Below are 14,237 nucleotides of genomic sequence, written 5' to 3'. Positions count from 1 at the left end.
TTATATCATTATTTTACCAGGCGTACATTTGGTATAGTAAAATAATTTACTGGATGAGGGTAGTTCACAATCAGTCGCCATTTTCCCAGACATGTGTAACAGCGCAAATTGACCTCTTTATTTTATTTCAAAGTATAAAATTTAAAGACCGGTCGTAGTGTGCTACAAAAGTTCTATTTATGATTCAAACTCAACTAAAATGATATTTACTCCACGTTTGGTGTCATCGACTGCTGCAATCGTTGTGACTTGTTTTGTGTCGGCCGCGGCCTTGTATTACAGAAGTCGGAAAACCGAGATCAATGACGTGATGGTGTTCTGTAAATTGCAGTACAACGTTTACAATTACTTCGACAAATTACTAAATTTCATTGAGTCTGCGACGAAAAGTGTTAATGTTTGCATGCCTAGCATCCACAATCCGGCGATACAAGGCCGATTGGTACAATTGATAAAGAAGAAAAATATCAAAATTCGTATCATAATAGACCGGACAGGATACAATGAATTCACTGAAATCTTTATCAGAGAATTAAAAGATGTCGGTAAGTAACTAACGCCCGTGATACCGCGTAACAACTAACAGTTAACTATGAAAATGAACTATTAGATTCTTATCGAAGATGAACTAAGTACTAAAATAGATTAGAGAACTGGTAACTTTAATGTTGTTATTGAAATTACAGGTGCAGAAATAAAATGCAAAATTAATGAACCAGTTAATTTTAAGATGCAACATAAGTTTTGCTTAGTCGATGATAAAATCCTTATGACCGGAACTCTGAACTGGGGAAATGACCGCTCCTTCGACCATTGGAACTACGTCTACATAACCAGCAAGCCACAGCTAGTAAATCCGGTAAGATCTGAGTTCTACATAATGTGGGATGATTTCTCAAGCGACTTGAAACTGGAAAGCCCAACCGAAACTTACGACAGTGATACAGAAACAATTGAAGAACAACGATTAAATGGAACCCTAGTACCTGACCATGAACTACTGGCAGTTAGGAACATTTCTACAGTCGATAGGGAGACTCAGGTCACACCGGATCTAAGCTTAATTTAATTTAAACTTTAACTCCATAGAAATAAGGTCGCTTTAAGAGCATTTGTGCAACAGTACAAAACGCCAATGTGACGTTTATTTATGACACTTCGGGACAAAGTGTTAGTTCAATATTTGACATTTTGATCAGACTTATTGCACAAAATGTTCGAGAGCTGGCAACCCGCTACAGCAACGTGTACTGCGACAGTTACGATCTTTGTAATTGCTGTTTAGTAGACATTAATAACTGGCAATACTTTCATATTTAATTCCATATTTATTACTAATGAATTAATATTTTATGTAAGAGACTTCTGAATAAAAAAATGAATTTACTGATAAATTAATTAACAACGTATAACTGATTAATCATAATTTTACTAAATAAGTTTAGGCTGGCCTTTTAGCCATTATTTCATTTTCTGAAACTAAAGCTTGTCTTTTAATTTTATTATATTTTTATATCGAAAACACTTTTGGTAGAAAGTGTTTGTCCATTTCTATATCATTCTATTTTTCAATGAGTACTCATATTATACTCTTTATTCCTATCTCAATTTTAATTTTTCGTTTTATGGTCAGCTAATTGTATTTTTAAGAAATTAAATGAAATTTAAAAAATACTGGGTTTGAATTTTAATGAATAGTCTTATTTAGTTTGATTGATATTTTATGCATGTAATGTATTAGATTAAATATAAAAACTAGCCTTATAAATAACAAAATATAGATAAATTTTACTTTTAACAATGACATGATTGGTGGATTGGTATTACAAAGGCCTGTATCCAATAATATCTGTCTGTCTCTCTCTAATAACCATATTTGTTAGAGAGATACATACATTATAAGTCTTTATGAAATGCAACCCTGAATGGTATTAAGTTTGGAATCTAGGATGTTCAATGATAGGTGTTTAACAAATTTAAACGGAAAGTGACATATTTCAGTAAATCTGAATTTCAGTATACTAAAGGTATGATGATGTTAGTTTTGAGAATCGAAAAAGGTGTTACATTTTAACCCATAAATGAACACTTCACATTTTACACACAATAAATATGAGACCTTATGACTCCCATACTAGCCTACATTACTATACTTATTTTATATATGAACATCAGCACAGGTAGAACAACTGTTTTTTTTAGCATTAGAAAGAACTTGAAAGAAGGTAAGCGATTTTGACATGTCTTTTAATTGAAAAACACTTTTTAAAAATCAATAACTATTACTTATGAAAGCAGAAGACCATAAAACATCGTATTAGATTCATAATTGTTACATATTCACCGTAACTTATTTTTAATGTGTTTTTCAATTAAAAGACACATCAAGATTGTTTACCAAATTTAGAGAGAGAGAAAGAGACAATAGGTACCTAGATTTATTTTAACCATAAACATAGTCATTCTATCAGTGCTGTTGATACAAATTACATGTAAAAACAATACTTATTCAGTTGTCAGTAATAATAATCCCTCTTTAATTTGCCTTATTGACAACCAACTAAGTACCTTTTGGCTGTAAACTACAATATAAAGGTAAAAGAATTCCAGAAGATCTCGAACTTATTCACCACCCCTAATAGCTTTATATTTAGCTATTTCATTAGGGAAGGTCTTTCCGAGTTCACCAAGGAGATGGCTCTTGAATCGCTTGTAGGAGTCAATCTTGCCTTTCACTTCCTCGTTCTTGGCCAGGGCCTTGTCAATGCAGTCTTTGGTGTAGAGCTGTGGGTTGCGGCCCTGGTCTATGTAGCTACAAAATAAAATTACATTAATCAACACAAACATACATATTTATAGCGATAACTGAAGACAATATTATACATTAACCAACTTTTCTTACAGTTATTGTAAATAAATATAAAGTTAAAGTTCATCAGGCAGAAATCAGAAATTACACTCATCAATGAGAATAAAAACAGATGGATTAAGTCCCAAGGCCTGCCTATACTTTGACCAGTTTACATGTATATCAGACTATCGTTATATTGTGCAAGGAACCAGAAACGTTGCAGTCACATTTACTTACTCAAACACTTCTGTAGGAACATGGATATCTTGAACTTGAGATTTCAGCTTGTCGACTTCCTGAAGGCCAGTTACGAGTGACTGACTGAAAAACGAATTTAAAATATGAATAAACTACGGTAAAATATACAAAAAGCAAAGAAGACAGGGCTAAAACTTACATCTTTTGGTTTAAGACGCTCTGGCCTTGCGGCTGAAAGTCGCTGACAATGATACGTATTTGACGGACGTTCTCAATGAACATTTCTAATTGAGTTTCCAAGTTTTCCAACGGCGAAGACATTTTAAAATCTATTTATTTCGATGTTATAATAAATTTTAGCAGAACTCTAAAGAGCAAATCGCAAATTTATTTCGTTTGTGACACTGACAGTTTGTTTGACAGCAAACCACAGACTATATAGATAACCGTAGAGGAAAAGAAAGGGTTACTAGCGACGGAATTCCGGGTGGATATAGTTGGTCAAACCAATTTGTCAGTAAATAAGAACAAAAAAAAATACACTCATCCTTTTCTTTTGGGTACTAATGTAAGACAAAGATAGTATGATTCTCTCTGTCTATGTTTCAAATAAGACAGTCCTTTGACAAACTTTAGTTGTGGCGATGGACCTGTGACTGACAGAAAGCCATTTCTGTCAGTAGAAAAAAGCGGCAAATATAAAAAAAATAAGGCGTGAAGAGTTATCGTCCCATAAAAAAATTGAATTTTGCGCCTTTTTCTACTGACAAAGTTGTTTGACAGACTAGCACAATCACAGGGCCTACCGCGAAAAACGAAAATCGAAAGTTCAGTTTCGCCTGCCTCTCTATCATTCTTGCCCATTCGATCGATAGAGGCAGATAACGCAATCTTCGAGATTCGCGGTAAAAGTTAAAACGTATACAACCCACGAATTAATAAAGTACTCCGTGCGGAATTGCGATTATAGCTGGTCAAGCAGATCTTGTCAGTAGAAACAAGCGGCAAATTTGAAAAATGAAGGCGCGAAGGGATATCGTCCCATAGAAAATTTGAATTTCGCGCCTTTTTTTACTGACAGGATTTTGCTTGACCAGCTATAAATACTTTATCTGTGGTTTTTGTTTTTTTTTTAGTTGAAGTATATATAAGTTACTCTATGGTGGACACCGGCGATGGTGGTGTTGGTGTGTTGTGTTGTTTTTGCGTGGATTTAGAACATAGAATAAACCCTGATTATACAGTTTTTTTAAAAGTAAATCTTCATTATCTTCACAATGTCGGAGAAAATGGGATTCGAGACGTTAAGAGCGAAGTACAAAGTATGTATGATTTTAACCTTTAATTTGCTTTTTGACCGTTAGCCTTTTTAATAAAATTTGATTACTCTTTCAGGATGTACTCTCGAAAGCCTTCAGCACTAATAACATTGACTTGCTTGACTCGTTCTCTAAGAACATTAACGAGTCAGATAGAAAAGCCGCCATGGACCAAGCATTTCGAGATAAACTTCTGGAGCTACTCACTGAAGACGCTGAAACTCTTGAAAGTTATGTGAGCTTCTGTATAGAATCTTGTAGAAGACACATGGTCACACCCACAATGCCTGTAGTGCTTCTCGGCGATATATTCGACGCTCTAACCTTAAACAAGTGTGAAAAGATGTTTACCTATGTTGAAAATGGCGTAAACATTTGGAAAGAAGAGCTATTCTTTGTTGCTTGCAAGAATAATTTATTAAGAATGTGCAATGATTTGCTAAGGCGGTTATCTAGGTCTCAGAACACTGTGTTTTGCGGAAGAATTCTTTTGTTTTTGGCAAAGTTTTTCCCTTTCTCCGAGCGCTCTGGTTTGAACATAGTGTCAGAGTTCAATTTGGAGAATGTAACGGAATTTGGCGGAGACAACACAAGCACTCTAAAAGACTCGTTGGATGAGGAAATGATGGTGGAAGAGAAGACTAAACTGAATATAGACTACAACCTGTATTGTAGGTTTTGGAGCCTGCAGGACTTTTTCAGGAATCCGAATACATGTTATAACAAGATACAGTGGAAAACATTTGTTGCTGTAAGTATTTACTAAATTTTTCATGTATAAACACATGTCAAACTGTAGAACTTATTTTAATTTTGTCTTCTTTCTTATTTTATTTTTCTGTTAGTTACTCTTTCTCAAGTATAACACAATTATAATTCCGTCTCCTCATTTTAGTAACTTTGATATATTGAGGCAATCTAACTCTTCGTCTTGTACACCAGAATAAACACTTAACTAAATTAACTGCTTGTAGATCTTATGTATTTTTTTTAACTATTTTTTTTTTCCAGCATTCCGGCAGTGTCCTATCCGCCTTCTCCTCCTACAAGCTAGAAGCCATAGAGCTCCAGAAATCCAAGATGAACCGTCTGAAGCCAGTCACCGACGATGACATGCAGACGAAGGAACAACACTATTTCGCCAAGTTCCTCACCAACCAAAAACTGTTGGAACTGCAACTATCAGACTCTAATTTTAGGAGATGTGTGCTTATACAGTTCTTGATACTGTTCCAGTATTTGTCTTCGAGTGTTAAGTTTAAGATGTAAGTATAGACTATTATGCATATCTTGCCAATACCTTTAAAAACAAGTTAACCCTTTGGAATGTTGGAATAATGTATTTACTTATTTATACTGACATCATATGTCCTGGGTACTTGGGCGCAGAAGGGTTAATCATAAAGTTGTCAGAAGTATAAACTTTTAAATCAAAAGGCGAAGTTTAGGAGGATAGGTATTTTAAAGTTTATTTACAGGTTTTAGCTTGGCATTCAAAATTAAATTTTTAGGTTTCTATTCTATGGTCTAAATGCCAAAAACGGGAACCTTTATAGTTTCGTCATGTCTGTCTGTTTACTTTATTCTGTGTCTACGTTATAACTAAGTACTTTTATTATTTATTTAGATACACAAGCAGCTCTTGGAGCTGAAGCATGTACACTGAAGGATTTGTATTTTATTTTGCTCTTTTTATAGTTCTAAAATGTGTATCCAGTCTATTTTTGAAAGAGTTCACCAACTACACAAACAACAGTTTCTGGTAGAGAGTTCCACACATTTACCACACATTCAGCAAGAAGTGTTTCCTAGGGTTTAGGGTTAGGGGTTTTAGGTACTTATTATTTTGATATTTTCAGGGAAACTCAAGAACTAAAGAAGGACCAGACAGACTGGGTAAAGGAGACCACAGCCCTCATATACCGGCTGCTAGGAGAGACTCCGCCGGACGGACAGCGGTTTGCAGAGTGCGTACAGCACATACTCAAGCGGGAGGAGCATTGGAACGCTTGGAAGAATGACGGGTGTCCAGGTTAGTAAACGAGCACATCAATGTCCATTTGTCAGTTCGTCGAGTCTGTTTTTAAAAGAGTTCACTGAGGGTGCACTGATGACAGATTCCGGCAAACTGTATCCTGTGTAATATATCCTTCAAACTATTAGAGAGCAACATTAAAACGCCTGTTAAGTTATTATTATAACTTAAGCCTATTGGCTTAAAAGTTGTGCAAAGCAATGAAAATAGCAAAATTTCTAACATATTAATTTTACAACTTGGCAGATTAGGCCGTTCTTTGTCAAAGATATGTATCATAAGAATGTTGCTCCATAAAAGTTTTTTTTTTTTTTTGATGACCCAGGGGGAATCCCTTATGGATCCCACTGGCCCGGGCCACTTGCACCATCCCACTAACACTACCACTAAAAAAAACTTTTTCCATACATTTACTATGGAGTAAACGTGAAATTTAATTCTCATTTTTCTATCTGGCCAATCAGTCCTGTTACATTTAAGGACTGTATGAAGACATTGCTGTAGGACTGATGGGCGAGATAAAAAATTGATATCTGTCATATCTGTCAATAAAATGTACCATTTCTTTGACTTAAATAAATTCATTGAACGCTTCATGCTAGCTCCAAGGAAGGTATTTTTGCCAAAGAAATATTTTGTATACCTAGTGGATTTATTGGCCTTTAATATTGAGCCAAATAAATTTAGTAGTGTTATAGCTAATTCTCAGTCAGCTGACAAAGTCAAGGACCCCGTGCCACATTTAAACTAGGTTGTAAGACAGCGGAAAAACGCCTGAGTATGAACATTATTCACCAGAATATTCAGGGTTTTTCCAGCAAAGAATTAGAAATAGGTTTATTTTTAGATAATAATAATGTTGAAGTTATGTGTATTACTGAACATTGGCTGAAACATGGACAGTTTTTATTTGATTTTGTTAACTTTAAATTAGTCAGTTTTTTTGCTAGAAAGTCTGCTGTTCATGGTGGTTCCCTGATAATTGTTAAAAATTGCATGAAATCTAAAGAGCGTAAAGATATTGTAAATTATTCCATAGAAAGAATTATAGAAATTTCCTGTGTAGAATTAGAAAAATATATTATTGTTTGTGTTTATAGACCACCATCAGCTGACTTCAGCACATTTGAAACTACAATGGAAAGTGTGCTGAAGTTAGTATGTAAGGGCCAAAAACATGTTATAGTCTGTGGAGATTTTAATGTTAACTTGCTCGAGTCCTCTAGTAATACTCTTAAAATGCTGTGTTTGTTTAAATCATTCAATTTATTTAACTTGTTTCTTGAACCTACCCGGGTAGGGGTAACTAGTGCAACATGTCTGGATAATATATTTTGTAATTGTGAATGATAGATAAGCAAATATTTAACTGTTTTCATTCTGATCATAGCGGTCAAAGGGCTGTTTTCTTAAGCGATATTCATGATACTCCACAAACAATAACATACAGACCCATTACTAGTAGTCGCTTGGAATCATTCAAAAATGAAATTCAAAAAAATCTCTGTATGTTACCATTTTCACATTATAACTGTAATAGTCTGTATGAAGATGTTTTTAGTGTGATTCTTTATCATTTTAATCAAAATTTCAAGGAGAAAACTATTAGTGGGTCAAAAACAAAAACTAGAACAAAGTTTAGTGAATGGGCTACTGCAGGCATTTATAAAAGTAGAAAAAGGCTTTATGAACTTTATGGTGAGAGAGAGCTGAACAAAAATTCTGATTTCCTGGACTATGTAAGGAACTACTCAAAAATCTTCAAGAGAGTGTGTGTAACAGCCAAGACAAACTATACAAGTTCTAAACTGAAAGTGTCGGACAACAAAGTGAAGACAACATGGAATATTATAAATAGGGAAGCTGGTAAATGTAAATCACGCGATTGTCAAGTCAACATTGTCTCGGATAAACAACTTACCATGTCAAACAACGATGTTGCCTCGGCATTCGAAGATTATTTTTCTAAAATAGCTATTAATACCACGAAATGTCTACATTCATCTTCGTCTCGAGCTCATTCCTTACTTTGCGCTAATGTTAAGAAATGTAATATTAACTTTGAGTTTAGTCAAGTAGATTCAGCAAATATTGTTAAAACATTCAAGTCACTCAATTTAAAGAAAACGGAAGATTTATGGGGAACATCAGTTCGAGTCATTAGTCATGTCATAGACGTAATAGCGCCTTACTTAGCCGTAATTTATAATATTTCAATTTCACAAGGCGTCTTTCCAGATCTTATGAAATATAGTAAAGTCATTCCTCTTTTTAAATATCTGGTGACTCGAGTAATATGGCTAATTTCCGACCAATATCAATACTTCCTGTACTAAGTAAAGTTTTTGAAAAATTAATGTTAAATGATCTACTGGGTCACTTCAACAGACATACTTTACTTACAAGCAATCAGTTTGGTTTCACAAAGGGCCGTTCCACGACCGATGCTGCTTCGGTACTCATTAAACATATTTATAATATTTGGGAAAATTCTTGTGATGCAATTGGCATATTTTGTGATCTTTCTAAAGCATTTGATTGTGTGGATCATGGAACGCTCATTTTGAAATTAGAACACTATGGTCTGTCAGAAAATGCCCTAAACTTTGTCTTCTTACCTTAGCAATAGAACACAAACAGTTGTTGTAAACAAAACCCAGTCTAGCGGAGCTGTAGTCCAATTAGGAGTGCCGCAAGGTTCTATTTTGGGTCCATTCCTGTTTTTGGTTTATATAAATGATTTGCCATGTATAGTAGAAAATCTTTGTGAAATAGTTCTTTTTGCTGATGACACATCATTACTTTTTAAGGTTGATCGGAAATCTACCGATTATAGTGTAATTAACAGCACACTCGTTAATGTACTTAACTGGTTTACTATGAACAATTTGCTTCTTAATGCTAAGAAAACCAAATGTATTAGATTTTCTTTGCCGAATGTTAAACCAGTCGATACTAAAATACTTTTGAATAATGAATGCTTAGAAATGGTAGATAAAGCTCTGTTTCTTGGTTTAACATTGGACAAAAATCTACAATGGAGTCCTCATATCGGAACACTAGCTAACAAATTAAGTTCGGCCGCTTACGCCGTGAGGAGAATTAGACAACTGACTAATGTTGAAACAGCTCTCCTTGTTTATTATAGTTATTTTCATAGTGTAATGTCAATGTCATATGGTATTCTGGTTTGGGGCAAAGCAGCTGACATACAGACTATATTTGTCTTACAAAAGAGAGCCATTCGTTCTATATATAACTTAAGAGCGCGTGAATCATTAAGAGAACTTTTCAAAGAAATTAATATTTTAACTGTAGCTTCCCAATACATATATGATAGTATTATTTATGTTATTAAGAATCTAGACTCCTTCACTAAGAATTCTGATGTCCATAACTTTAACACTAGAAATAGAAATAAGCTTGCTATCAGAAAGTTTCGTGTCCGTAAAGTACAAAAGTCATTCGTTGGGCAATGCATTCATTTTTATAACAAGTTACCTGAGGATGCTTTAAGATTACCCTTTCCAGCTCTTAAGAATTACTTAAAAAAGTCATTGATGTTAAAAGCTTATTACAGAGTCGAGGACTACTTGACAGACAAACATGCATGGTCCAAACCAGAAACTAACTAATAAAAAGTAGTAGCAATTAAAACATTGTATTATGTATAGAGTTATAGGTGACACAGCTCAGGTAAGCAGGAAAGCACATCAAATATTATATGCTGGTAATTAATAATAATCAATCAGATTTATATAATATGTTTTCCCATTTCTTTTAATAACTTTATTTTCTTTTCCTTTTGTAAGAATTTGATATGTTTTCTGAAAGAGCTACGATTTTGTATGATTCCATGTACATATGTATATTTTCTAAATCAAATTTCTATTACACCTTATGTGTATAATTGCATGAATTCTATAGTAATTTAAATTGTATTTTTTCCCTTATTTTCTCGTAATGCATGTTAATTATAAGATGTAATTATTTTTGAAAAGATGTGTCCCGCCGAGTTTGTTGCCGGTCCCATATTGGGATACCCTCCTCCAATTGAGGGGGGATTTAAATCTTCTCGGGGCAGAGGTGTAGGGTTGGAGCCGGTCTACCTAGCTTTATTTGACGTTCATAAGCGCATTGTAATTATGCCTACTTGAATAAACTATCTTTTATCTTATCTTATCTTATTGAGAATAACATTTCACATTTTCTCCATAGTAAATGTATGGGAAAAGTTTTTATTAATTTGTGGCTTTTTAGTACATTACCGTAAGCTGACCCCTAGGAAACTATTGATACTGGATAGGAATGGAATCGATTGGCATACAAAAATAGCATGTGAAAAATAAGATTTCATTTTCATACAAATTGTATGGGAAAAGTTTTCCTCGATTTGTGGCTTTTCTAGCCGGAAATTTTTTTTTGGTTCCATACAAGCTTTTGATCCTTAATAGGAATGGGATCGATTGGCATCAAAAAAAAAGTTTGTCAAAAATGACCTTTTTCTCGCACCCTGTATGTTTTTTCCAAAATCTGTAAAAGCCAATCTTCATTAATTTGAAATCGAGGGAAGGTCTTCTTAGACCGTTTTCTCGTAGCAGCACGGGATCTGGTAGCTGCCCTCACTGACCCAAAAAGAAAATCCACCCTGTATATATATATATATATATATTTATTTAAATGTATGTATTAATATTTTTATGGATATATAATTGTTTCGTATATTTATACATGTATATGCCTTTGCACCTAATGCATCGCATCGTATTTAGTTATGTTTCTAGGGTTAGCTACTTCTTTTAAGTCTCGCCGTCATGTACAATTTATCTTAGTTTGACTACCATTTCATAATGTATCTCTCAGTTACTTAAAGGTTAGCTGGAAGAGATCCCTTAACGGGATAAGTTCGCCTTTGTACACATTTACTGGATTATCTCTGTGTTATGTACTTGTTTTGTGCAATAAAGTGTTTACTACTACTACTAAAATCATTAAAAAAAATCCATTAACCATATATGTTGTCCTGCAGAGTTCCAAAAGCCTAAACCACCGGCTGCGGGCGAGGAAGATATCCGCAAAAGCAAAGTCCGCAGACGCCCCGTCGGCGACATCATCAAGGAATATGAGGGGCAGCAGAAATGCTATATGGGGAAGTAAGGCTACTTTACAATAGTTATTTGTACAACAAGAGATCAAAGTTTGATATTTCTTCGAGTAAAAAATCAATGGTGAACAGACACCTTCTGGGCAGACTCGCTCCATCGTAGGCCACGTCTTCGCCCCGGCTAGTCTGTGGCCATGAGTAAGCCCATTTTTAATTAAAAAAAAAAAAGTGCTTATTTTGAGTCCCGTGCAAGCGAAAGATCCTATACTAGATTCACGAGCGTAGCGAGTGAATCTAATTTAGAATCTTGAGCGTAGTAAGGGACTCAAAAGCGCACGAGATGTAAATAACTTAATGTTATTAATAATGTTATTATGCTGCCTTATAGACTAGCTTAGAATAGAATAGAATAATAATACTATTGTGTGCCCTAACAGGGTGTCATGATCTGACCATATACAATGTAACATCTAATGTACATGACAATACAATATGAAATAAATGAATGAAATGAACTTTGATCTCGTGTAGTTCACAAAACTTTTCACCTCAGCAGTGAGAACATATTAGAGAACCCGAAAAATGTATTCTTTCTTCATCACTTACCTCTATTCACTTATGTTTTCTTAAGATATACCTACCAACAATTAAGTTTTCACCTCAGCAGCTCGAACAATGGTACTTTGCTACTTAAAAACAGTGAGTAAAATCGCGTTTTGCTCACTGTTTTTAAGTAGCAAAGTACCCTTGTTCGAGCTGCTGAGGTGAAAAATATATTTAAGATTTAATTCAACATAGATTGACGCGCCGATATGAATGGTCAGTTCAAGTATACACAGTGCGCGTAATATATAATGCCACTTGTGATAGTGCCATGTTTGTTCGCCATGCCATCATTACTTTGTTATCCCGCTCGCACTCGGACTCGGTACTCGCTCGCTCTCGCTCTACGATGTCTGCTATCTTCGGAACACTTCGGATTGGTCCGCTCGGCCGGTCGCGGTCACATTTAAGTTGCTGCCAATTTCAAAGAAACCCATCAACGTACACACTAGCGCCACTGGTAAATAATTGCGATTATTTAAATTTAAATATAGTTATTTAAAAAAAGGGGCCGCTGTGTACTGTATTTTGTATTTAGGTACCTTACGAATACATTATAATTTTTTTGCTGGATTCGTCGATCGTCGACCTATGAACTTAAAACAAAAACGGCCGTTTTAACTTTGGACGCATAGATAGACGCAGTGGCGCTAGTGAGCACGTTGATGGGCTCTTAAGTGGAAAAATATGTTTTTTTTTAAATCGTTATTATGTTTTTATAGGGGTTTTGTTACACAGTGACTATGTCACTCCTGTACTAAGATCAAGTAATAATGTAGTAGTGTAGCATGTTATTGAAGATAGAAAACGTGAGCGTCAGGATGACAGGACCATGATGGCTATTTATAACGAGTGTTACTCCAAGATTTAGTACCTATTTAGTACTATTTGGTACCTGACATCAAATATTTAGTACCTCAATAGAAATCGAGAAATATTGAAAATAAAGTGGCCAGCCATTCTGACGTCAGGTTGACAGGACCAAGTCCAGTTCCCCTATTTGTAGGCGTTACATCGAATCCGTCTTTTGACAAAGATTTAGTACCTATTTAGTACTTTTCATAATTATTCTTCTTATTTAATATCGAATTAACGTAAAAAAGTTACAGCTAGAATAAACTTTGTATGTGCACAGTGGTGCAGCCAGTCAATGTGAACCGGGCCTAAAAGTTTGTTCAAAAGGTAATATTTTTGACTACAACATTTACTTTACACTGTCTTGGCCATTCCAAAATGAACCACGAGCGTAGTGAGTGGTTTGAAAGTGGAATCTTGTGCATTGCGAGGATTTCAAGGCATGAGGTTTAAACAATGTTTCTACCGAGTGACACACTACATTTTTGACCACACCAACTTAAGGGAAATACTCACTTAAAATTGAAAATTATCACTAGAAGTCAAATTTACCAGCCAACATGAGGAAATAACTCGAATTTATTACATACATACATATAATCACGCCTATTTCCCGGAGGGGTAGGCAGAGACCACGGATTTCCATTAAACGGTCGCGGTGCGGTGCACTCTCTCACTCACTTTCATGAAAAATCACAAAATTGAATATTTTTTACTAAAATTTTACCCACAATCAATTTTTCTGAGCACATATGAAAGAAATTATATCATACAAATGAAATAAATCCTAAACTCGCAACTAAATACTATATTGAACCTTAAGAGGTTCAATAAGCATAGGTGGCATAAGTGCCACTTTAAACTTACATAACAATAACGGTATTTGCGAAAAGAAACATATACATTTAAGAAAAGGTACCTACCTTATGAAAATAAATTTAATACTACATCACTACAAAACATCAATTACATTGATGTTTATTTTTTATGAATTGAAAATATTAATTTACATTAAACTACTTCAAATTTAATTAGCTCCTCGTCATAATAATCTTAAAAAATATCAATAATTTGTATGTAAAGAAAAGGTAAGTACCAGTGGTTAAGTTACATGATGAGGCATGATGGAACAGTTAAGATAAACTAATCTTATTTTGGGGTTAAGATAGTATATATCGTCTATTTCTTATCAATAATATATTTTGGTTGCCATTGAAGACAAGCGGCTTTGAGGTTGAATGACCTATAGCAATGCCTCGGATGTTGGCATTT

The 14,237-nt window shown here is 34.5% G+C and overlaps 3 protein-coding genes across 3 annotated transcripts in view; 2 read left to right on the top strand and 1 right to left on the bottom strand.

Moving 5' to 3' along the window:
• Positions 1-66: 66 nt before the first annotated feature.
• Positions 67-1,696, top strand: LOC134652511 (mitochondrial cardiolipin hydrolase-like). Its single transcript, XM_063507705.1, has 2 exons — positions 67-545; positions 687-1,696. The coding sequence occupies exons 1-2, from the start codon at positions 200-202 to the stop codon at positions 1,067-1,069; spliced, it is 729 nt and encodes a 242-aa protein (XP_063363775.1). The 5' UTR covers positions 67-199; the 3' UTR covers positions 1,070-1,696.
• An 819-nt stretch (positions 1,697-2,515) lies between these two features.
• Positions 2,516-3,401, bottom strand: LOC134652241 (mediator of RNA polymerase II transcription subunit 10). The gene is made up of 3 exons (XM_063507411.1): positions 3,249-3,401; positions 3,089-3,172; positions 2,516-2,812 (listed from the first exon to the last, which is right to left on the bottom strand). The coding sequence occupies exons 1-3, from the start codon at positions 3,368-3,370 to the stop codon at positions 2,623-2,625; spliced, it is 396 nt and encodes a 131-aa protein (XP_063363481.1). The 5' UTR covers positions 3,371-3,401; the 3' UTR covers positions 2,516-2,622.
• Positions 3,402-4,323: 922 nt separating this feature from the next.
• Positions 4,324-14,237, top strand: part of LOC134652127 (THO complex subunit 1) — a 29,662-nt gene continuing 19,748 nt past the window's right edge. Inside the window, exons 1-5 of the mRNA XM_063507295.1 lie at positions 4,324-4,371; positions 4,445-5,119; positions 5,380-5,633; positions 6,228-6,400; positions 11,433-11,556. Of these exons, the coding sequence (XP_063363365.1) occupies positions 4,327-4,371; positions 4,445-5,119; positions 5,380-5,633; positions 6,228-6,400; positions 11,433-11,556 (1,271 nt within the window). The 5' untranslated portion in view covers positions 4,324-4,326. The remainder of the gene's footprint in view (positions 4,372-4,444; positions 5,120-5,379; positions 5,634-6,227; positions 6,401-11,432; positions 11,557-14,237) is intronic.

Source organism: Cydia amplana, chromosome 11 (assembly GCF_948474715.1).
Source record: "Cydia amplana chromosome 11, ilCydAmpl1.1, whole genome shotgun sequence".
Taxonomy (NCBI): Eukaryota; Metazoa; Arthropoda; class Insecta; order Lepidoptera; family Tortricidae; genus Cydia; species Cydia amplana.
This window is presented reverse-complemented; position numbering and strand designations above follow the sequence as displayed.

Excerpts from the sequence above, each read along its gene's own strand:
- LOC134652511 (XM_063507705.1), top strand. The coding sequence starts at position 200 with ATGATATTTACTCCACGTTTGGTGTCATCGACTGCTGCAATCGTTGTG. Across the intron at positions 546-686 it reads CAGAGAATTAAAAGATGTCG|GTGCAGAAATAAAATGCAAA; the intron begins GTAAGTAACTAA and ends TTGAAATTACAG.
- LOC134652241 (XM_063507411.1), bottom strand. The coding sequence starts at position 3,370 with ATGTCTTCGCCGTTGGAAAACTTGGAAACTCAATTAGAAATGTTCATT. Across the intron at positions 3,173-3,248 it reads AGCGTCTTAAACCAAAAGAT|TCAGTCACTCGTAACTGGCC; the intron begins GTAAGTTTTAGC and ends TTCGTTTTTCAG. Across the intron at positions 2,813-3,088 it reads GTTCCTACAGAAGTGTTTGA|CTACATAGACCAGGGCCGCA; the intron begins GTAAGTAAATGT and ends TTTATTTTGTAG.